This window comes from Entelurus aequoreus, linkage group LG10 (assembly GCF_033978785.1).
Source record: "Entelurus aequoreus isolate RoL-2023_Sb linkage group LG10, RoL_Eaeq_v1.1, whole genome shotgun sequence".
Taxonomy (NCBI): domain Eukaryota; kingdom Metazoa; phylum Chordata; class Actinopteri; order Syngnathiformes; family Syngnathidae; genus Entelurus; species Entelurus aequoreus.
Genome location: NC_084740.1, coordinates 23,067,974 through 23,093,298, shown reverse-complemented (window position 1 = coordinate 23,093,298; position 25,325 = coordinate 23,067,974). Strand labels below are relative to the sequence as shown.

Here is a 25,325-nt window from a genome sequence, read left to right as displayed (position 1 = left end):
ACCTAATTCTTACATTTCTACTTTTTCATGTAATCTTACAAACTTTTTTTGTAATATTACAAATTTTTTCTTGCAGAATTTTTTTTTGTCTGACAAATTAACAATTACATTATTTAAAATGATCAATTTATTCTTGCAATGATGTGACTTTATGATTGGAATATTTTAGTTTTCACCCCTCTTAGTTTTACAGCGTTATTCTCATGATAATACAATTTATGATAATTCTGATACTTTTATTTTAATGTTACAACTTTATTCTGGTAACATCACTGTATCTTTATTTGCAAATTTGCAAAATTATAAGCACACTCTTTTTTTAATCCTACTTAACTTTATTTTTGTGGTATTTTTTAAATTAATTTATTAATTGTGGTCCTCACAGTCATCTGACCCACTCCAGGTAAAATAACTTTATGGTCACAGCATAATACTAAGCCACAATGAAAATAAAAATATATAATTATGAATAAATGTCTAATGAAAATAGGACTGAAGTTTAAACATTTTTTTAAAATAAAAATGTTTTCTTGCAAAGTTGCATCATGTTTCTCCAAAGAATACAACTGTGATTTTTTTTGGTCATAATATGTTGACTTTATTTCAGAAACATTCCAAATTGTTTTGTAAACTACACTGGCATGTATTAACTTATTCTCTTTACTTTCTTTCTTTCTTTTAGTTTATTTCGAACATGAACACACTTAGAGCATAATACATCACACAATTTCATATCATTTCACTTTACATCATGTCCGAAAAGGAGTAGGAAGAAGCAAAGCTTATTTAATCCTACCCCTTTCCCACTTCAGAGCGTTTACAAATATATACATTCATTTACTGAATTTTTTATAGTAAAATGACATCCGTGAATGAGTAATACAACAGTTTTGTAATATATATATATATAATATTAACGAATGTAGCGCACATTTGTAGTTGTTTCCCCATATTTCTGTATAATAACTCAGATATGGTAACACTACCGAGCAGTAGAGAATATGAAGTGATTTTTGGCCCAGGATGTATTTTGCTTTATTCATTATTGAAATGTTTTTTGCCACCTTATGTTGTATATTTTGTATAGGAGATTTCTAGTTCATTTTATCATCTATTAATACTCCCAAAAATCTGGTTTCTTTTACCCTTTCGATGTCTACTCCGTCTATTTGTATTCGTGTATGATGCTCTTTTCTACTATTACCAAATAGCATTATTTTAGTTTTACTGAGATTCAAAGATAGTCTGTTTTTGTCAAACTATCTTTTTAATTTGTTCATTTCTTTTGTTATTATTTGTATTATCTTCTGTGAGTTCTCTCCTGAACAGAAAGTAGTTGTGTCGTCTGCAAATAAAACTCACTTTAAGTCCTTTGTAACTTTACAAATGTCGTTTATATAAAGATTAAACAATCTTGGTCCCAGTATTGATCCTTGGGGCACACCATAAAATACATATTTTCACCCATCTTCAAATATGCTTTCTGTTGGTTAAATAGCTTCTTACCCAGTTCAAGACCAAACCTCTGATGCCATTTCGTTTGACATTTTTTTATTAAAATATCATGATTAATTGTGTCAAATGCTTTTGTAAGTCCATGAATACTACGGCCGCACATTCTTTACCATCTATTGCATTGGTAATTTCCTCTGTTATTTTGATTAATGCTATCAATGCTGAGATATTTGCTCGGAATCCATATTTGTTCTCCACGAGCGTCCCAGTTTTGTTGATGAATATATCTAATCGGGTATTGATTAGTTTTTCCATGACTTTGGAGAATTGTGGCAGTAATGAAACCGGTCTGTAGTTAGTAAACTGGTGTACGTCTCCATTCTTATGAATTGGTACGACTTTCGCAATTTTCATTTTGTCTGGGAATTTGTCGGTTAGAAATGATAGGTTGCTGATATATGTCAGAGGTTCTGAAATTTCTTATATTAGTTCTTATATTGTTTGTACAAAACCTCAATTGAAAAATTCAGACTTTCTTCTTGTAATATTGCAACTTTTTTCCCCCGACAAATTTATATACCGCGGGGCGGTATAGCTCGGTTGGTAGAGCGGCCGTGCCAGCAACTTGAGGGTTGCAGGTTCGATCCCCGCTTCCGCCATCCTAGTCACTGCCGTTGTGTCCTTGGGCAAGACACTTTACCCACCTGCTCCCAGTGCCACCCACACTGGTTTGAATGTAACTTAGATATTGGGTTTCACTATGTAAAGCGCTTTGAGTCACTTGAGAAAAAGCGCTATATAAATGTAATTCACTTCACTTCACTTCACTATTCTTCTTCAAAATTGCCATTTTATTTTTGCAATGCAATTTTATTATTGGAACATTTTTTGTTTTTCCCCCTTTGTTTTACAGCATTATTCTCATAATAATATGACTAATATATTATATAATAGGACGTTCTTCTTAGAGATTCAGATTATTTTATCCTGATTCCACACCCTCTCAAAATATCACTGCCCTTTCCTTGCAAAATTACAAAAGTTCTCTTTTTTCCCTCATAACATTTCAATTTTATTCTGGTACTATTTCCCCCTATTTTAAGTGTGGTCCTCAAACACATATTATGCCCACTACAGGTCAAATAAATATACGTTCAGAGCATAGTATTACGGGCACACTGAAAAGGTAATATATTTTATATTTGGAAAAAAAAATCGTTAAAGTCGTAAATATAACGAAGGAACTCTATTCCTATAAAAAAATATGACTGATGTATTACTTATTTTCTCATTACATAATGACTATTGCTGAAATGTTACACATTTTTTCATGTAAAACTGCATTGTTATTAACTAATACCACAACTTCATTCTGTAAATATTAAATCCTTTTTGTGTAATACTACATTTTTAGTTTTGTAATATCACTCGCAAAATCACAATTACATTTTAAAATAAAATTATTCTTTAATTTATTTTGGTAGTATTTTTTTTCTATTTTCTGCATGGCCTTTTATGTCTTTGTAATTAATTTATACTATTTAAAAGATTATAGTAAAATCAGATGAGTTATTGAGAATTATAATGTATTGACAAATCGGGAAACATCTGCAAAATATTGTATCACGCATTATAAGGGACAAGCGATAAATGGATGGATGGATTGATTATGCAAAAACCCCAAAAATGACAAGATGCTGTTAATAACGCTAACCATAAGGGGGCGACATATGCATGATTTCCCAGCTTGTCATCTCCAAGCTCGCTTGCATGATGTTGTGCATCCTGAAGTATTCCTGAAGCTTCTGGTTGACTCCCAGAAGCATATAAGTGGTGCAATGCATCCCCGCAGTGACCCGGGTAGCCACGCTGGCCTTTTGCACGATTGGTTGCAGCGTCAGACTCCCTAACATAACTCCATGGTGATCTGTGGCACTCTGTGGGTGGCGAGCAAGCAGGCAGCCAGCCCAGACTCCACTCACACTCCAGCTCCTCATTTCCATGTCAAAGACGCAAAGTTGGGCCCCACAATGTTGGCCAATTTGTGCTGATAAAGTTATAGTTGTCCCTCACAAGATAACATGGAGGCATTCATCTCAATTGGATTGACTCATAGCAGCCCTGTTGCCATGGCGCCAAGATGGATGGATGGATGGATGGAGAAAAGGCCCGGGATGAGATGAATCTCACTCAAGTCTCCTTTGGAATCTGTCTTATTCTCAGTGGCCACATTCCTAAAAAATGTGGGGATGTCACGGTACAGACAAAGAGATTGTGTGTGTGTGTGTGTGTGTGTGTGTGTGTGTGTGTGTGCGTGTGTGTGTGTGTGTGTGTGTGTGTGTGTGTGTGTGTGTGTGTGTGTGTGTGTGTGTGTGTGTGTGTGTGTGTGTGACTGCAGTGAGGCGTGCGTTTTGTGGGATGCACGGGCCTCGCTCATTTCCTGTCAGCCTTTTCAACTGCAACTTTTCTTGTCCAATGACTTCTTGAGGAGATTTTTAGTACTTTGACTGTCTCAGTCTTTCAAAAAAAGGAAAGATTTCGACCCCGGGGCCATTTGCGGTGCACGGATGGGTTTTATTGGCCCCGCGGCACATTGTGTTAATAGAATTAAACGAAAAAAACACCAACTCCCCATTTCAAGTGTTGTCTTAAAATATTAAAATTTTAAATAATAACACTATTTTGTATTGACACTGTCAGTAAGGACATTTGAACCGATACGGTACCTGGGAATCGATACCAGTCCTTAACGGTACCAATTTTCAGCAATTTTGTGTGTTAATAAATGTTAATTTGTATAAGGATAAAATCAAATTTTTAAGATCTAACAGTGAGCTGATAATAACAACTGTGCTGTCCAGTTGTTAAATCGTGTTTTCTTACTCTTCTGAGTCTCACTTGCAAGTATTAGGGCTGTGAATCTTAGGGGACCACAAAGTTCGATTCGATTCTCGGGCGTTTTGATTGATTGATTGAGACTTTTATTAGTAGGTTGCACAGTGAAGTACATATTCCGTACAATTGACCACTAAATGGTAACACCCGAATAAGTTTTTCAACTTGTTTAAGTCGGGGTCCACTTAAATTGATTCATGATACAGATATATACTATCATATATACTATCATCATAATACAGTCATCACACAAGATAATCACATTGAATTATTTACATTATTTACAATCAGGGGTGTGGAGGGGGGGGGTAGGATATGGACAGCAAGTAGTGGACATAGAGAGAGAGAGAGAGAGAGAGAGAGAGAGAGAGAGAGAGAGAGAGAGAGAGAGAGAGAGAGAGAGAGAGAGAGAGAGATCAGAAGGCATAAGAAAAAGTATCTGCATTTGATTGTTTACATTTGATTATTAGCATTTGATTATTAGCAATCCGGGGAGGGTGTTAGTTTAGGGTTGTAGCTGCCTGGAGGTGAACTTTTATTGCGGTTTTGAAGGAGGATAGAGATGCCCTTTCTTTTATACCTGTTGGGAGCGCATTCCACATTGATGTGGCATAGAAAGAGAATGAGTTAAGACCTTTGTTAGTTCAGAATCTGGGTTTAATGATTCAATTGAGAATCCATTCTCGATTCAAACGATTCCCGATTCAAAATCAGTACTTGTTAATAACATTGGATGCCAGTTCTATGATTAACTACTTTCCTCCACAAAATCGATAAACAACTCAGATAAATGTCTGTAATACTTAAAATAAAAACTGGTTTTGTTTCATAAAATGCTTCCCAAACATTTAATAAAGTCAAATACAAATAAGGCAACAAAAGAAGTATCCAAGAGTTCGCTTTTCCAAAGTAAATATGCACAGCAAATATGGGCATTTATATCAACAATATTATTTGTTCTGTTGGAAGGGACAGAAACAAATAAAATAATGAAATAAAAAATAAATATATAAATAAATTATTTATTTTTTTAATCGATTAAAAATCGTTACAAAAAAGTATCGCGATTCATTTGAAAACTGATTTTTAGCAGGTATTGTTCATCACAGTTTGCCCTAGGTGTGTTGCTATAGCCAGAAAGTAGTCTTTGCCATTACGTTATGAGTGTTTATACTGTAAGTATTGTACTTACTACTCACCAGCTGTTTGACTGTAACGTGCATCTGAGTTGTAGTTTTCATGACCAAACTTAACTGCCTATCAAGAGATCTGTTGTATTTGTAAACTGTGTTACAAGCAGTGTTGGGTTAGTTACTGAAAACCAGTAACTAGTTACAGTTACTAGTTACTTTATTTAAAAAGTAACTCAGTTACTAACTCAGTTACTTACACCAAAAAGTAATGCGTTACTGTGAAAAGTAACTATTTAGTTACTTCTTTTTTTAAATCTCCCATTAATGCCCTTTTAGCCTTCATTTCAGTACTGTTACTGCACTGGAGAATAATACAATGTGTTGATCAACTTGACATGCATTTGCATCACTGAACTCTGCTAAGCAATGTGGTCTACATACAACACACAAAGACAAAGATATGTTTCAAAGGGCCAACTTATTTCAGGCCAGAACAAATTGACAAAACTATTTTAAATAGCTGCAACATAACATACATAAGTAACAAACAGCATAATAACAACATAGCTGTAAACCAAATACGTACTTTAACTTTATTTTTACATACCAAAGCCTAACCAGGCGTTTTTTCTCTCAAGGAATTCTGAAATAAAATCATGTCTGAAGCCCAGAACACTCTACACATTTCCCCAGTTTTAGTATAGAGATAAGGAAATATTGGCCTGGCCCACTAGGATCCCTCTTTATGTTTGTGAATTGTATTATTTATACATTTAGAGCAATGTGATAATCAAACACTCTAGAAGTCTAGAAATAAAGAGTATATAAGAGAATTGACAGAGTGTGTGTACTATAATTCATAATAACATTGATTTTGATTCAATATTATGTTTTGAGCAATGAGTTTGAAAGAAAAAAAAAACTGCTTTGTTTTATTAGTCAACATTGCAACGTTTTCTAAATTACATTTCACCTTTAAGCTTTTTTATTTCACTTTTGTTATGTTTTTGTTTATTTTAATAGTATTTTTAGAATGTGCTGTGGGCCTTTAAAACATTAACTGTGGGCTGCAAATGGCCTCCGGGGCACACTTTTGACACCCCTGCTATAGATAATAAAAAATTAAATCTGATAAATCTATCGGTAAAAAGCTGAGCCTGGCGACGCGTGCGTGTTAACAGCTCTCTCTGTCTCCGCCCCTCCCTCACGAATGCTGCTGCGCGCACCCCTCCCCTCCCTCAGACCCACACCCAGCGCGGCGGCTCCTCCGTGTGACACAAGAGATTCAGAAGAACGACACCGTAGTGCTGCCACAAAACACACTCAGATCTTCTGTTTCAAGCCAATACTACATAAAAAGTAACGTAAAATAACGCAGTAACGCATCATGTAGTAACGGTAACTGAGTTACTGAATATAAAAAATAACGCGTTAGATTACTAGTTACCGCCGAAACTAACGGCGTTACAGTAACGCATTACAAAGTAACGCGTTAGTCCCAACACTGGTTACAAGTGATCATATGTGTCAGTAATATTAATGAATTGAAAAAGGGGTAGGATTACATAAGCTTTGCTTCTTCCTACTCCTATTCGGACATGTCGTAAAGAGAAATAAGAATATGTTATATGATGTATCATACTGTGACTGCATGCATGTTCGAAATGAACTCAAACCAATCCAAATCTGGAGGTGTTGAAATTGCCATGTAATATCGCTAATGCTAACCGATAGCATGTCTAGGCCTTGTTCACACTGCAGGTCAATTCCGATTTTTTTTCCCCATATGTGACCTGTATCGGATTTTTTCATGACAATGTGAATGGCGCAATTACGGATTTTTCAGATCCGACCCATGCCTCTTTCGTATTTGGATATAAATTGAACGCTCTGTCACGCCAAATTTCTTCCCCCTACAAAAACCTTCCCTCCCCCCATTTACTTCCGGGATCATTTCCTCTTACGTCATTTCCTCTTACTTACGTCATTTCCTCTTATGTCATTGACAGCGATCGAAATTAACCCAGAAGTAGTGTTGACCCGTGGAAAACGAATCAAAAATCGTTTAATTCTCCATCCTGTACGATAGTCAAATGTGCAATGAGTATTTGTTCACATAAGTAACACGATTTATGGGAAACATGAGTGCTGACGTAAAAACAACGAATGAAACTAAAAAAATTTAAGTTCACATAAATGTCATTTTAATTTAGTTCACTTACACAGAGAACTAAAACAAACTGAATTTAATGAATACATTTAGTTTTAATAAAGTTTGATAATGTTGATTGATAATGAATTAACCTATTGTACACTGTTATTCATTTCTGCATATGTCCACGAGTCAAATGTGCAGTCAGGAATATCCTCAAGTTAATTTGTCCGATTAATACAGACGTTTTGTTAACGCTATATTATAAAAAAACAAAAAAAACAAAACAAAACAAGTATCCTTCCAGCGACGGGCAGTCAAAGCCGAAGTGCTATCGTAAGAGGAAATGACGTAAGAGGAAATGACCCCGGAAGTAAATGGGGGGGGGGGGGGTTTGTAGGGGGAAGAAATTTGGCGTGACAGTTCCAGTCGCGTTCATCCAACCAATACGTCATCAAAAAGCGATAAACGTCAAAATTATTCGCCAGAATAGAAGGTTGCAATAAAATTAGTAAACAAATGAGCAGAAAACAGGTGAAAATAATACTTTAGGAACTCGCGTCAATGTTTTATCAGCTGTCTCCGACTGCTCACCCACAGGCTCTTTGGAGCAGACGTCGAAAAAAATGTCCCACAAACTTCATGTTTAATCTTCTACGCACGATAATTCCATTCAGAATATGTGGGCTTTAATTGCACAAAATCCTTGAAATTGCCACAAATGCCCCAGGACTGAGACCAACTACAATTGGAGCCATGTTTAATTACGTGGACATTGCATCACGTGTGACGTCATGACTTCACGTCCGAATGCGGGTCAGATTGCATTCACATTGGAAATTTTTTGGGTAATTTGAACGTCGACATAAAAAGATCGGATTTGACAAAACAATCTAAATCAGACATCCTACCCTGCAGTGTAAACGTAGCCTATGAGCGCTTTCTATCAGGCAGGCTTAATTTGTTGACATTGTAGGCATGGTGTTACCGGGATTAAAGGCCTCCCCTTTTCTCCAAACATATTGCTGGGTGTTGTGGCCAAACAGCTCAATTTTTGTTTCATCTGACCACAGAACTTTCCTCCAGAAGGTCTAATCTTTGTCCATGTGATGTCAGATTAAACAAAAATTGAGCCAGAAGCTTGTGGATGGCTACCTAAAGTGGCATCGGGCTAACGCAGATTGAAAAACGGAGCCTTACTTTTCAGCGCTTTCTATCAGTCAGGCTTGATTTGTTGACATGGACAATTAGAATATTACCTAAGGCAGGGGTCGGCAACCCAAAATATTGAAAGAGCCATATTGGACCAAAAATATGGGAAAAAAAATCTGTCTGGAGCCGCAAAAAATGAAAAGCCTTCTATAAGTGATATAATGAAGTCAACACATGATGTAAGTGTCTATAGCTACATTAGCCTACTATCAAAATGACTGTGTCGCAGGCTGACACAAATCTTAGTCGACAGAAATATTGAAATGTAATATTTATTCTACCCATTTTTACAACGTTGAAAAACATTAGTAAAATGCAGGCTTCTCAGGGTGTAAGATAACTCCTCTAAATTACTAGCTTAGAATGTCCAAAGGTATAGATGTGTGTGTCCAAGTTAAAGGAAACAGCAGGCTGTCTTCTTCTAATGGATGTATAACAATCTATGCAAGCTGGGTCACGTTTGCATGGCACACAGAGAACTATCAGAAATGCAGCCAATATTACAGATAATAATGAGAAATTCAAATATAATTTAAATACACAGAAGACATAGGAAATGAAATGAGTTCAACAAATATACCTACAAATGAGGCATAATGATGCAATATGTACATAAAGATAGCCTAATTAGCATGTTAGCATCGATTAGCTTGCAGTCATGCACTGACCAAAAATGCCTGATAAGTCCTCAACACAAGTCAATAACATCAACAAAGCTCACCTTTGTGCATTCACGCACAGCATAAAACATTTGATGGACAAAATGAGACAAAGAATGAGTGGCATAAAATATGTCTTTCTCTGGCATCGTTGAAAAAAGTTATACATGTGAACAAATTACAGTGAGTTCAAAAATGAGTAGGACAAAACGGCGCTCGCCAAATATTCTCATCAGAGAATCATGTTTAATATAAACATTGGGATTTCTAACAATTTGGAAGGTTTGTGTCATGTTGTCCTCCAACAGAAATCATATTCAAACAAAAATATATTTTTCCTCCCATCTTTTTCTATTTTCATAGAGTTTTGAAAAAGCTCCAGGGAGCCACGAGGGCGGCGCTAAAGAGCCGAATGCGGCTCTAGAGCCGCAGGTTACAGACCCCCGACCTAAGGGCAGCCCGATGTAAATACGCCTGTTTGCTCAACAAGGGCTTGAGCCGGTGGCGAGTCGAGAACCGGACGTGTTGTCATGTGCAACAAGGGTATCAAAATATTGTACTGTTTGAATTTACATGGGCCGGAATTCGGTCGGCACCCATACAAGTACAGAATTTGTCAACAAGGTATTCAACTATTCTTCACTATTTAAACCTTTTTAACTGTATGAGGGGACCAACATACTGAATCAAAACATTTGAATGGCATTTATTTTGAAATGTTATAAAGTATAAAATAATACAATTGTAATTGTTATGAAAATTGTCACATAAATACAACGTGTCCAATAGTTTTACTTCTATTTTTTGTGTATATTATTTATTTAGCTGCATGTAGCTGTATGAGAGGGTCGGTAATGTAATATTATATTTGGCTTTACTTTTGACATGGAATGATTGATTTGCTATTAATACAATAACTTTAAATCTTTGATTGTGATATAAGAATTAAAAAACAATTCCCTTTCTTTTAACCATTCTTGGCCACATGAGTGTCTGCATTCAAATATTGTATTCATATGGCAGCCCATGTAAAATATGAGCATTATTAACTCTCGTATAATTATTAAAAACATTTTTAGAAAAACAATACTGACAATGTGATATATTTTCTGATAATGTCCTTTCTTGGTTGCATGAGAGTCTGTATACAGATACTGTATGTTTATTCAACATAAAATGAAAAATTTAGTTTTTTTATATTTTTGATTTATTTCAATAAATAAAACATTTTTTTAAATAAAAAAAATCATGCAGTATCTGAAAAAATTTTATCCAATAGTTTTTACTTTTATTTTTACTACAGAATTAACATATTCATAAACTGTTTTAGTGTTTTAACATATTCAGTTATAACCTACAATAATTAATAAATTTTATTAAAATATACTGCAACAAAAGACATATAGCAGTAAGAGAAGATAAAGTTAAAACTTTTTTATTATTATTAATTTCCTAATTTTGTCCCATTGAATGGCATTTATCGACAACTACTAACTCACACGTAGTACTAGTACACCCCCCCCCCCCCGCTGACGTGTGTACAGTCAATGTTTTTGCAATCAGTGTTGCTTGTGACAGCACCGAAGGTCAAATATGAAACAAAAAACGATGACCTCAGCAAGATATGTATGACAGACACGCAGGACCACACTGTAGAACTTCTGACACCCTTACACACTCCACACTCACCGCTCAGTTTTTTCCTCTATCGCTGACCTCAGGCGACATCTGCAACCCTGGGGAGACGGGGGGTAAAGGGTGGGTGGGGGATTGGCCAGATTTAGGTCATTCCTCTGGGATTGGGGGATTCAAAAAAAAGAAAAAGTGCTTGGTCAGCTGACCGTTTGGCAGTCAGCAGGGAGAAGGATCGTCTGGTGTCTGCTTTACATTACTTTTAAGTATACTTATTTGAAATAACTGAAACCTGGGCATTGCCTTCATTCTGGCTTGAGAGTATGCAGATGAGTACTGAAATTTTTTTATTTTGGTGAAAAATATTAATTAAAAAAAAAAAAAGTAATATTATTTTTGGGGAAAACGGGTATAATTTTCTTTTACCTAAAAAAAAATAGTCGGAAAATCACAAGAGAAAATGGACAACTTTAAGAGAATAAGCTAATTTTCAAAATGCAATATCGTTTTAACATTTTGAGAGGAAAAAAGTATTTTTTACTACAATTGTGCAATTTTTTTAAAGTCGTGCTATATGGAGACGATTCTTCCTTTACTTAGGTAAAGTCGTAATATTTATGAGAAAGAAGTCATAATTTTACCAAAATAATGTTGTAATATTCGATTAAAAAACACCATAATGGTTTGACAATAAATTGCGCCTTTATCAGAATAAGTTGTAATATTTTGAGGCAGAAAAAGTCATTTTTACTTGAATAGTGCAATTTATTATTGTTTTTTTTATGTTTATGTGCTATCATGGGTGGGGGGGCATAATTGTACCAAAATAATGGTTTGAGAATAAATATTTTGAGGAGAAAAAGGTCATTTCGACTAAAATATTTCCATTTAAAAAAAAAAAAGTGTTTTCACGAGAACCGTTTGTAGTTTTACTTGGGTAAAGTTTTATTATTTATTTAAAAAAAAAATATATATATATATATAATTTTGCAAAAATAACATTGTATTGTTCCAATTTTGAAAAACTTTTGAATCACACTTTTACCAGAATAAATTGTAATATTTTGAGTAGAAAAAAACAAGTTATTTGTACAAAAATAGTGCTTTTTTTTTTCTCTATTTTTAATCATGCTATCACGAGAATAAATTGCATTAGTCATTATCATATTAGAAAAAAGTTTTAACATTAAGATATGTCATCAGTCATAATTTTAAAACACAAAAGTCAGCATATTGTGACAAAAGGTATATATCTTTTTTACAAGAACAAAGTCATAACTAGGGATGTCCGATAATGGCTTTTTTGCAGATATCCGATATTCCGATATTGTCCAACTCTTAATTACCGATACTGATATCAACCAATACCGATTTAAACCGATACCAATATATACAGATTTAACACATTATTATGCCTAATTTGGACAACCAGGTATGGTGAAGATAAGGTCCTTTTTAAAAAAATAAAATAAAATAAAATAAGATAAGTTAAAAATATTTTCTTGAATAAAAAAAGAAAGTAAAACAATATAAAAATAATTGCATAGAAATTAGTAATTAATGAAAATGAGTAAAATTAACTGTTAAAGGTTAGTACTATTAGTGGACCAGCAGCACGCACAATCAGGTGTGCTTACGGACTGTATCCCTTGCAGACTGTATTGATATATATTGATATATAATGTAGGAACCAGAATATTAATAACAGAAAGAAACAACCCTTTTGTGTGAATGAGTGTAAATGAGTGTAAGTGGGGGAGGGAATTTTTTTGGGTTGGTGCACTAATTGTAAGTGTATCTTGTGTTTTTTATGATGATTTAATTTTTTTTTAAAAACACACAAAAAAAAAACAATACCGATAATTTCCAATATTACATTTTAAAGCATTTATCGGCCGATAATATCGGCAGACCGATATTATCGGACATCTCTAGTCATAACTAATACTAATTTTACTAATAAATACTAATAATTGTGTACATTTATTGCAAACAATTGTCCTTTATGAAAGCCAACAAATGAATGACAATTCCAGTAAACAACTGGAAAGAAATATATACAATAATTTTATGGTCTGATAATTAAAAACAAATAAATACAAAGCTCCAATATTATTTTACTTTTATTCAACGATTTACATAATGAATGGACAATTTAATAGTTTTGTTTTTAATCATGCAGATTGTAATGATCTAATTAATTGAATTTTGGCACAAAAAAAACAACCTCTGAGTAAAAATACTCTGCAAAGGGTTAAGTGTAACAAGAGAGTATTCTTAACAAACTGGAATTCTTTGCTGCCCTCCTGCTGTGTCCCAGGAGGATCAGGAGGGGTCAAACATGGAGTCAGCGAGAATTGATATTTCTGATGTCATAATGCTGAACACGACATGAGCACTGATGTATGCGACACAGAACACACAGTCAGGTGATTGTGATGATATTGATCATTTTGTGACTTGTGTTGATTTATGAGGCCCAGACGACATGTCTTGAGCCCTCCTCCCCCACCTCTCTGTGAGGATGCTCTATTTATACACACTGTCTGTGTCGGCTGGGGGGGGGGGGGGGGGTTATTCCATCAGTCCCCACATGGCACACATGTCTGCTGCAGGCCTCCTTCCTGCTCTGCTCTTTCACCCCCCGACGAAGTGGCCGAGCAGATCACATTTCCATGTGGAGCATCTCAGCCTCACCGCAGAGTTCGCTTTTGTTTTCGCTTTGACATTTGTTTATGTTCACAAGTTCACCTCAAGCATGACACGTGGACCTGAGACACTTCATTAGGTACGCCCGCGCCATTGAATGACGTCCAGTACAAACATTCTGCCTTTACAAAGATAATAATGCTCACTTTTGATTGACACTATTTAACAATATGTTTGTTATTCTGCTTGCAGTGGGCACGGGATCACACCGAGGGCTGCTTCTAATAGTCTGTGCATCTTTTGCAGCTAAATAAAGTAAAAACAAACAAACATACAAACAAAAAAACCTAGAAAAATACTAGTAAAATTGCAAATTTATTTGTGGTACAAAAGAACAAATTTAATAAATACATACAAATGTATTGAAACATTGAATAGTTAAATACATATTGAAAAATGTATGAAATATTACAATCGAAATATATATGATCTATAAAAATAAATACATATACAGTAGTAAATACGACTTTCTCATCAAATCAATTGCAGGTATTTTTAAAAAAAAAATTTAGTGTGAAAAAAGGAAATATTTATTAAAAATATTTTAAAAAGACAAAAAAACAAGCCCCATTTTTTATTTATTTAATGAAGTATCAAAAGCACTTTTCATAATGTATTAAGTGTGAAAAAATGAATATTTGCAGAACGTCTTAATACAGTCAATAAAAAATATATACAGTATGTTGACCCCACTACATTTAAAGAAAATTGTATTTAACAATTACATATATTTTTCAGAACATGAAATACAAATATGTATGTGTGTGTATAATATATATGTATAAATATATGTATATATGCATATATATGTATATGTATATGTATATATGTATTTATATGTATATGTATATACACTATATTGCCAAAAGTATTTGGCCACCCATCCAAATGATGAGAATCAGGTGTCCTAATCACTTGGCCAAGCCACAGGTGTATAAAATCAAGCACTTAGGCATGGAGATTGTTTCTACAAACATTTGTGAAAGAATGGGCTGCTCTCAGGAGCTCAGAGACTGTCATAGGATGCCACCTGTGCAACAAATCCAATTGTAAAATGTCCTCGCTCCTAAATATTCCAAAGTCAACTGACAGAGAGGGGTCAGCGGAAGCGCATAGTGCATAGGGGTTGCCGACTTTCTGCACAGTCAGTTGCTACAGAGCTCCAAACTTCATGTGACCTTCCAATTAGCCCACGTACAGTACGCAGAGAGCTTCATGGAATTGGTTTCCATGGCCGAGCAGCTGCATCCAAGCCATACATCAGCAAGTCCAATGCAAAGCGTCACTAGCCACTGGACTCTACAGCAGTGGAGACGCGTTCTCTAGAGTGATGAATCACGCTTTTCCATCTGGCAATCTGATGGACGAGTCTGGGTTTGGAGGTTGCCAAGAGAACGCTACATTTCGGACTGCATTGTGCCGAGTGTGAAATTTGGAGGAGGAGGAATTATGGTGTGGGGTTGTTTTTCAGGAGTTGGGCTTTGCCCCTTAATTCCAGTGAAAGGAACTTTGAATGCTCCAGGATACCAAAAACATTTTGGACAATTCCATGCTCCCATCCTTGTGGGAACAGTTTGGAGCGGGCCCCTTGCTCTTCCAACATGACTGTGCACCAGTGCACAAAGCAAAGTCCATAAAGACATGGATGTCAGAGTCTGGTGTGGATGAACCTTGTGGACAGCCTTCCCAGAAGAGTTGAAGCTGTAATAGCTGCAAAAGGTGGACCAACATCATATTGAACCCTATGGGTTAGGAATGGGATGGCACTTCAAGTTCATATGTGAGTCAAGGCAGGTGGCCAAATACTTTTGGCAATATAGTGTATGTATTTATATGTATATGTATATATATAGGGGCGGCGTGGCGAAGTTGGTAGAGTGGCTGTGTCAGCAATCGGAGGGTTGATGGTTACTGGGGTTCAATCCCCACCTTCTACCATACTAGTCATGTCCGTTGTGTCCTTGGGCAAGACACTTCACCCTTGCTCCTGATGGGTGCTGGTTAGGGCCTTGCATGGCAGCTCCCTCCATCAGTGTGTGAATGGGTGAATGTGGAAATACTGTCAAAGCGCTTTGAGTACCTTGAAGGTAGAAAAGCGCTATACAAGTATAACCCATTTATCATTTATATATATATATATATATATGTATGTATATATATATATATATTTATATATATATATATATATATATAATACATGTATGTATATATATATATTTTTTTATATATATACTGTATATATATTCAATTTTTCGTTCATATTTTTACCCAGCCACATGCTTTTTATTTATTGGAAAAGAAAAGAAAATTCATATCAACAACACATTTTTAGACATAATTGTATAATTACTGACATTACATATACACTGTATGTTACATATTATACTGTATAACAATGATAAATAATCTATTTAGGCTAAATACGCACACACACACACCTATATATATATATATATATATATATATATATATATATATATATATATATATATATATATATATATATATATATACATGGTGTCTGCTACTTTAGAAGTGCTACAGCTTTGCCTTTTTGTGTTGAAAAGTGTTCAAAAGCTGATAGTTAAATATAAAATAATATTTGAGTGAAACTAACCAGTAATTGAAGACAAAAAGCTCAACAATGTACTGAACTATGGATTCGACTCCTTGCTGACACAATTTGTTACTTTTCTCATTTTCATTTCCTCTCTCCTATTCCTGACAGGCGTCCCCACTGCTGACGTCTCCCTGGTGTGAGTCAATGAGTCAGCTGATGCGGAAGCTGGACCAGCTCCATTTGGACATCGAGGAGGCTCTGAGCGCTGGCTCCTCCCCCTCTGACACACCTTGCACCACCCGCAAGAAACAGGTGAGTTTATCAAACTACCGGTCAAGTTTAACGATCAAAGTTATAGCGTACCAAGAAAACAAACATACTAAAAGTATGTTTGCATTATGGTCTGGTGAAAATTAGAGATGTTTGATAATATCGGACTGCCGATATTATCGGCCGATAAAAGCTTTAAAATGTAATACCGGAAATTATCAGTATCGGTTTCAAAAAGTAAAATGTATGACTTTTTAAAACGTCACTGTACGTAGTGGTACACGGACGTAGGGAGAAGTACAGAGCGCCAATAAACCTTAAAGGCACTGCCTTTACATGCCTGCCCAATCACATAATATCTACGGCTTTTCACACACACAAGTGAAAGCAAGGCATACTTGGTCAACAGCCATACAGGTCACACTGAGTGTGACCTTATAAACAACTTTAACACTGTTACAACTCTGCGCCACACTGTGAACCCACACCAAACAAGAATGACAAACACATTTCGGGAGAACATCCCCACCGTAACACAACATAAACACAACAGAACAAATACCCAGAACCCCTTGCAGCACTAACTCTTCCGGGACGCTGCTGTTTTGAGGCATGTTAAAAAAAATAATGCACTTTGTGACTTCGATAATAAATATGGCAGTGCCATGTTGGCATTTTTTTCCATAACTTGAGTTGATTTATTTTGGAAAACCTTGTTACATTGTTTAATGCATCCAGCAGGGCATCACAACAAAATTAGGCACAAAAATGTGTTCATTCCACAACTGTATATATCGGTATTGGTTGATATCGGAATCGGTAATTAAGAGTTGGACAATATTGGAATATCGGATATCGGCAAAAAAGCCAGTATCGGACATCTCTAGTGAAAATGAATGTCGTTAATTTGTGGTAGAGCTCTAAACGCTTTTTTAAGACATCCTAGCAAACATATAATACACATTTCCGCAAAGCTTCATCATCAATAGACACATTTTTCTTGATGGCGGCCATGTTTTTCAATCAACCTTGCTAATATTCTACACACGTGCTGTACCATGTTGTGGTGATTCACCCTAAAGGTACACTACTTTACTCAAGGCATTGACAGACATTTCACACAATATACATTTTTCATTAGCAGCGCCCCCATGTGGTGTATTTCTCAGAAAAGTAATAGCCCAGACAACGCAGTCGGGTGCATGTTTTGACCAGTTTTTACTAGAGATGTCCGATAATGGCTTTTTTGCCGATATCCGATATTCCGATATTGTCCAACTCTTAATTACAGATTCCGATATCAACCGATACCGATATATACAGCCGTGGAACTAACACATTATTATGCCTAATTTTGTTGTGATGCCCCGCTGGATGCATTAAACAATGTAACAAGGTTTTCCAAAATAAATCAACTCAAGTTATGGAAAAAAATGCCAAGGGGCGGCGTGGCAAAGTTGGTAGAGTGGCCGTGCCAGCAATCGGAGGGTTGCTGGTTACCGGGGTTCAATCCCCACCTTCTACCATCCTAATCACGTCCGTTGTGTCCTTGGGCAAGACACTTCACCCTTGCTCCTGATGGCTGCTGGTTAGCGCCTTGCATGGCAGCTCCCGCCATCAGTGTGTGAATGGGTGAATGTGGAAATACTGTCAAAGCGCTTTGAGTACCTTGAAGGTAGAAAAGCGCTGTACAAGTATAACCCATTTATCATTTATTTATAAGTTATGGAAAAAAATGCCAACATGGCACTGCCATATTTATTATTGAAGTCACAAGGTGCATTATTTTTTTTTAACATGCCTCAAAACAGCAGCTTGGAATTTGGGACATGCTCTCCCTGAAAGAGCATGAGGAGGTTGAGGTGGGCGGGGTTGGGGGCGGGGGGGACGTTGTTGAGGTGTGTGTGGGGGGGTAGCGGGGGGTGTATATTGTAGCGTTCCGGAAGAGTTAGTGCTGCAAGGGGTTCTGGGTATTTGTTCTGTTGTGTTTATGTTGTGTTACGGTGCGAAGATGTGTTTGTCATTCTTGTTTGGTGTGGGTTCACAGTGTGGCGCATATTTGTAACAGTGTTAAAGTTTTTTATACGGTCACCCTCAGTATGACCTGTATGGCTGTTGACCAAGTATACCTTGCATTCACTTGTGTGTGTGAAAAGCCGTAGATATTATGTGATTGGGCCGGCACGCAAAGGCAGTGCCTTTAAGGTTTATTGGCGCTCTGTACTTCTCCCTACGTCCGTGTACCACTCCGAACAGCGGCGTTTTAGTCATGAATTTAACTTTTTGAAACCGATACCGATAATTTCCGATATTACATTTTAAAGCATTTATCGGCCGATAATATCGGCAGTCCGATATTATCGGACATCTCTAGTTTTTACCCTTTTGTCTGCAGTGGTTCAGGACTAGAAGAGTTTAGTTCATGCTTTGATGCGGCCGTTATGGACATGTGCTGTGCAGTATGAAGCAGCCTGTTGCTGGGACATCCAGAACATTCCTGCATTCTTGGTCATGCTGTCAGTCCTTCTTAAATCCATGAAGAGTGCTCTGTCCAGCACCCTTATTCAGGCCAGGAGCGAACATACAGCCAGCTGGCTTTCAAGTTTTAAGGACGTGGTCTTCTTCTAATCTAGTTCCATCTGGGGACACGGTCCCCGCATGGACACAGCCATCTTTGTCGGGCCGCCCTTCTAACTTTGCCCTGTTTTTCCTGATGGAGGCCTGCACGTCCTCAGTGTGACACTGCAGCCAAGAACAGGCGGCCATTGTGCTGGCGGAGGTAGCATTTAGGGACAAAAGTCTTCTTTTCGGGGGTTCATGTGTGTGTGAGGCTGCACAGAGACGCTGTTGTGTTTTGTATGATGGGGCTCTTTAGGAATGGTTCTGAGGGGCTCATATGCCTGGCAGGCATCTGCAGAACCATCCCGAGCATTCATTGGTGCTGGCTTCAAGGAATGACAGGCACCCGGGCCAGACGAGACATCTTTACTGGCATATTTGACGAAGTCATAGTCTCTGTCCTCTCAAAGGAGCGTCCTCACATACAAGCGTCTTTGTCCGCTTCCGTCACACTGAATGGCTTTGCTTTGCCCACCATAAACGTTGACCTTTTTGTTTTCTTTCACCTCCACCATCCCGTCCTGTCCCGGTCTAGTCTGGTCCAGTTTGGACAGAGGTCTTGAATGTTGCTGTGATGTTGTTTCAGCGCTCAGCATTGAACCAAGGCCTGAATGAGCGAGCAGAAGGACGGGAATGGCCGAGCCAAAGCGGGTCTTGTCTTCCTCGCGGCGCCTCCGTGGGAACGAAGACGAGAGGCAAGAAAGCGGTAAGTGTCCCGGAGACACCGCTTTGACCCCACGCGTCCCCGGCGGTCTAATCTCACCTTTGATTACTTCATCGATGCTAGCTATGCTAATTAGCATCGTTTTAGAGCTGCCAGACCAAACATGCAACATCAACTAATGGTTTGCAATAGTTGCTGCAGCTCTCTATTGTTTCAGTAATCGTGTAATGTATCGATTAGTTGGTTCGATTAATCGACTAATCGGATAAAACACACTTTAAAGCTTCAATGGGAATTGCAAAAAAAGACATATTTTTCTGCTTGCCTTAACCGTCATTCCTTTTTTTCTCTTAAATGCACATCAGCATTAAAATTGCACTTTTAATAAAAAATGTAATGAGAAATATAACAAAAAACGTACACAAATCACTTCACCCACACACCACCACTCTCATGTGCGCCGCATGAAAACTATGTCCATGAATTTAAAGTTCCTAGCACTCCCTGCAGCCCGGATTTGATTAATTATTATTAGTAACACTCATTAAATGATTAATCAAAGCATCAGATAATGAATTAAAACTTTTTTTTTGCAATGGCATTAATTGATTTAATCGATTAATTGCTGCAGCATTAGCTCGGAACCACATTTGCTCACATTAATGGGAGTTCATATTGCAACGTGCATACTTAAGAGCCATAGTAATACCAATAATAAATTATATGAAATAATATTACAATAATTCATGACTCATGGGGTAACAATTTGACTCAGAATCAATCTCGATTCAACACAATTCTAGATTCAAAACAATTTTCAAAACATATTAAATCTAGATCCAGATTGTGCATTTGGCAAAAAAAATTACTGTGTGTGCGCATACGTATGGATATATGTGTCTATATGTGCATGTATTTTTTGTGTGTTTGTATGTATGTATATCTGTATATGTATACAAGTGTATGTATATGTGTATATATGTATATGTGTATATGTATATATGTGTGTATACATATATGTATATATGTGTGTATACATACTGTATATGTATATATGTGTGTGTATATATACAGTACAGGCCAAAAGTTTGGACACACCTTCTCATTCAATGTGTTTTCTTTATTTTCATGACTATTTACATTATAGATTGTCACTGAAGGCATCAAAACTATCAACGAACACATGTGGAGTTATGTACCTAACAAAAAAAAAGGTGAAATAACTGAAAACCTGTTTTATATTCTAGTTTCTTCAAAATAGCCACCCTTTGCTCTGATTACTGCTTTGCACACTCTTGGCATTCTCTCGATGAACTTCAAGAGGTAGTCACATAACTCCACATGTGTTCATTCATAGTTTTGATGCCTTCAGTGACAATCTACAATGTAAATTAGTGATGAAAATAAAGAAAACGCATTGAATGAGGTGTGTCCAAACTTTTGACCTGTACTGTATATACAGTATATATATATATATATATATATATATATATATATATATATATATATATATATATATATATATATATATATATGTCCAATTTGACTATCAGCTTGTAATGTTCCAAGTAGAAAATATGTTCAGTTTCATCCAAAAGCAGATATACTGTATGTTGAAAAGCGGTATAGGTAACAGATGTTGCCACATTTCTAATAAACTCAGGAATTAGGTGCCAGCTGCCTCTTTTAAAACGCTCCTCTTGAAAATAGCGACACATCGCGGGTCAAAACGTGGCTGCATGCACAAAAAAACAGCTGGGAATGTTTCACGAATGTGCCGACGGGACGAGGCTGCCGGGTGACCTCGACCCTCTCGGCCTCAGATCCCATGGAAGTGCGACGAGATGTTGAAAAACAGATGAGACGAGGGGTCAACAACAATTGCGCATAAATCTTCCTCTCTCTTCATGTGTGTGTGTGTGTGTGTGTGTGTGTGTGTGTGTGTGTGTGTGTGTGTGTGTGTTACATAAGAGCTCTGTATTAAAGTCCTGACAGCAGGGAACGGGAATGCGATGCAGATGGAATCCCAACCAAGACCTGGTCCAACGTGTCAACCGCTTCTTGAGCTCCGAGATGTTTTATGGAAGGAAAACAACATGGAATGCACCTCATATTTGCATCAGTGTGCAGATAATCTGGAATGTGTTGACTTTTATTTTGTCAGTGAGATTTATCATTTCAAATGTTGTCCGTACCGCTCCTTGCACAGTGTCTCAGAGAAATAGTATGTTTTTTCTGGTCACATGACCGCCTCACAGCCACCGTCGTTCAATGGGAAAATATGCAATTTGTCTTGAAAAACACAATGATGGGAAAAACACAAAATGTGCATCATTTCCAAAAATGAGGAGCAAAGTGGAATACTTTAGCCTTTAATAGGACAATAATTTAAAATAACCCTTATTTTGATGCATTATTGTTTTTGGAACAGTTTTTTCCAAAAACTCACACATTTCCTCCTTAACCGAAAAACAGACACGCTCAAAAAAGTGTTATAAGTAAGTCATATATTACATTTTTTTCAAACTTTCAACTGTTTAATTTTTAGCCATAGAAATAACGTCTTATATATTTGTAATGTTTTTATTTTTATTTTAAATGTTTTATTCTCTTTTTGCACAAAAAACAACAAAGAAAACAAAAAAAATGTTTTATAATGGCAGAACACAAATTATGCAAAATTTTCTAAAATGAATTGCAAAGTGGAATACTTTAGATGAGGGAATGAAAGCCTTTAATATGCCAAAAACTCATTAAAACACTGATTTTGGTGCATTATTATTTTTGGAACAGTTATTTCCAAAAACTCACACTATCCCTTTTTAGCCAAAAAGTGGACGAACTCATTAAAGCAGGGGTCCCCAAACTTTTTGACCCGGGGGCCGCATTGGGTAAAAACAACTTGGCCGGGGGCCGGGCTATATATATATATATATATATATATATATATATATAGCGCACTTTCCGCGCACGAGATGATGTCACGTTATCGATGAGAAAAGGCATTTTTAGACAATATGATTTGCCTGAGCGGTTAGGAGACACTGTGAGTAGCAAGCGGTACAAAGTGGATAAGAAAAGACAGAATTTAAAAACATTTTTTTTTTTTATACTTGGGACTTCTCGCGGGCCTGATTTTGGACGCTGGCGAGCCGGATCCGGCCCGCGGGCCGTAGTTTGGGGATCACTGCATTAAAGTGTTTTAAGTCATATATTAACTGTTTTCAAACTTTGAACTGTTTAATTTTTTTTCAACGCTTCAGACTTATCCATAGAAATGGAGTCTTATATAATTGTAATGTTTTTATTTTTTTATGTTTTATGCTCTTTTTGTAAAAAAAAAATAAATAAATAAAAAAATTAAAAAAAAAAATTATAATGGGAAAAACACAAAATATGTTATATTTTCCAAAAATTAATTGCAAAGTGAAATACTCTAGATGAGGTAATTAAAGCCTTTTAAAAAGGTCAATAATTCATAACAATACTGATTTTGATGCATTATTGTTTTTGGAACAGTTTTTACTAAAAACTCACACAATTCCTCCTTAACCGAAAAACGGACACGCTCAAAAAAGTGTTATAAGTAAGTCATATATTAAACATTTTTTCAAACTTTCAACTGTTTAAATTTTAGCCATAGAAATAAAGTCCTATATATTTGTAATGTTTTTATTTTAATTTTAAATGTTTTATTCTGTTTTTGTACAAAAAACAACAAAAAAAAACTAAACATTTTTTATAATGGCAAAAACACAAATGATGCAAAATTTCTAAAAATGAATTGCAAAGTGGAATACTTTAGATGAGGGAATGAAAGCCTTTAATAGGCCAAGATCTCATTAAAACACTGATTTTGGTGCATTATTATTTTTGGAACAGTTTTTTCCAAAAACTCACACTATCCCTTTTTAGCTGAAACATCATTAAAGTGTTTTAAGTCATATATTAATTGTTTTCAAACTTTGAACTGTTTAATTTTTTTTCAACGCTTCAGACCTATCCATAGAAATTAAGTCTTATATAATTGTAATGTTTTTTTTTTTGTTTTTTTTTTTTTTGTAAAAAAACACACAAAAAACCCCCACAATTCGTTTGATGGGAAAAACACAAAATATGCTATATTTTCCCCAAAAAAATAATTGCAAATTGGAATACTCTAGATGAGGTAATTAAAGCCTTTAAAAGGTCAATAATTCATAACAATACTGATTTTGATGCATTATTATTTTTGGAACAGTTTTTTCCAACAACTCACACCGTGCCCTTCTTAACCGAAACATTTATAAACTCATTAAAGTGTTTTGATGATTTATTTTTTATTTTATTTTTTACTTTAAATGATTCAAATCTTCCAGAAGCTTCAGACCTATTTATAGATACTTAAGTTTTAAATGTTTTACATTTTTTAAATGTTTTTTATGTTTTTTCTATTTTGTGTGGAATATTTTGACTTTTATTTTGTCCAAAAGATTTATCATTTCAAATGTTCTCTGTACCGCTCTTTGGACAATGTCCTAAAGAAATAGTATGTTCTTTTGGTCACATGACCACCTCAAAGTTATTGTCGTGCTATGGGAAAAATATAAATTTGTCTCGATTTCTGGTAGAGAACAAGCGCTATTGATCATTTTTTTACATGCATGAATTTAAAAAAAGAGTATTATAAAAAGTAACACAGATATTTAAAAAATAATAATTTTTATTCAGGCAAGTTCTTTGGATGCAATTTAGTGAATAAGTTCAAGACAATTTAGCTTGTTTCCCCCTAACTAATCAACGACCAATTAATAACTTTTCACTTTATTTATTCCAAAAATTTGGAAAATTATACATGTAGTTTTTTTTATCATTGTTGAGTTTTAATAGTTTGCTCCATGCTTTGCTATCATTGGCGTCTTTCTGAGGCGGCATCGCAAAAAAGCTAAATATTAAATTCAAGCCCCATGTGATAGGTGGAGGTCACACGGGGTGATTTTCTGAGTACCGCTTATGTCGCTGAACAGGACTGATTCGCCGAAATAAGCTTCAGTTCTGGTTCTATGGCTGCCATCACATTTTTCTGTCTTTCCATCACGACAATGGCCAGATTTCAGCCACAACTGCCAGGAAAATTGTCCGAGATGCAAAGAAAAATCCACAAATAACTTCAGCTGAAATACAGGACTCTCTGAAAAATTGTGGTGTGGCTGTTTGAAGATGCACAATAAGGAGGCACTTGAAGAAAAATGGGCTGCATGGTCGAGTCGTCAGAAGAAAGTCATTTCTGCGCAAATGTCACAAAGTATCCCGCTTACATTACGCCAAACAGCACAGAGACTAGCCTCAAAACTTCTGGAACAAAGTCATTTGGAGTGATGGCTTT

General features: G+C 35.9%; 1 protein-coding gene across 5 annotated transcripts in view; it reads left to right on the top strand.

Moving 5' to 3' along the window:
• Positions 1–25,325, top strand: part of stard13b (StAR related lipid transfer domain containing 13b) — a 208,775-nt gene that overhangs the window by 34,338 nt on the left and 149,112 nt on the right. For all 5 annotated transcript variants that reach the window (XM_062060320.1, XM_062060318.1, XM_062060321.1 and 2 more), the window contains 2 exons: positions 16,576–16,719; positions 19,883–20,002. In XM_062060320.1, coding sequence (XP_061916304.1) covers positions 16,576–16,719; positions 19,883–20,002 — 264 coding nt within the window. The remainder of the gene's footprint in view (positions 1–16,575; positions 16,720–19,882; positions 20,003–25,325) is intronic.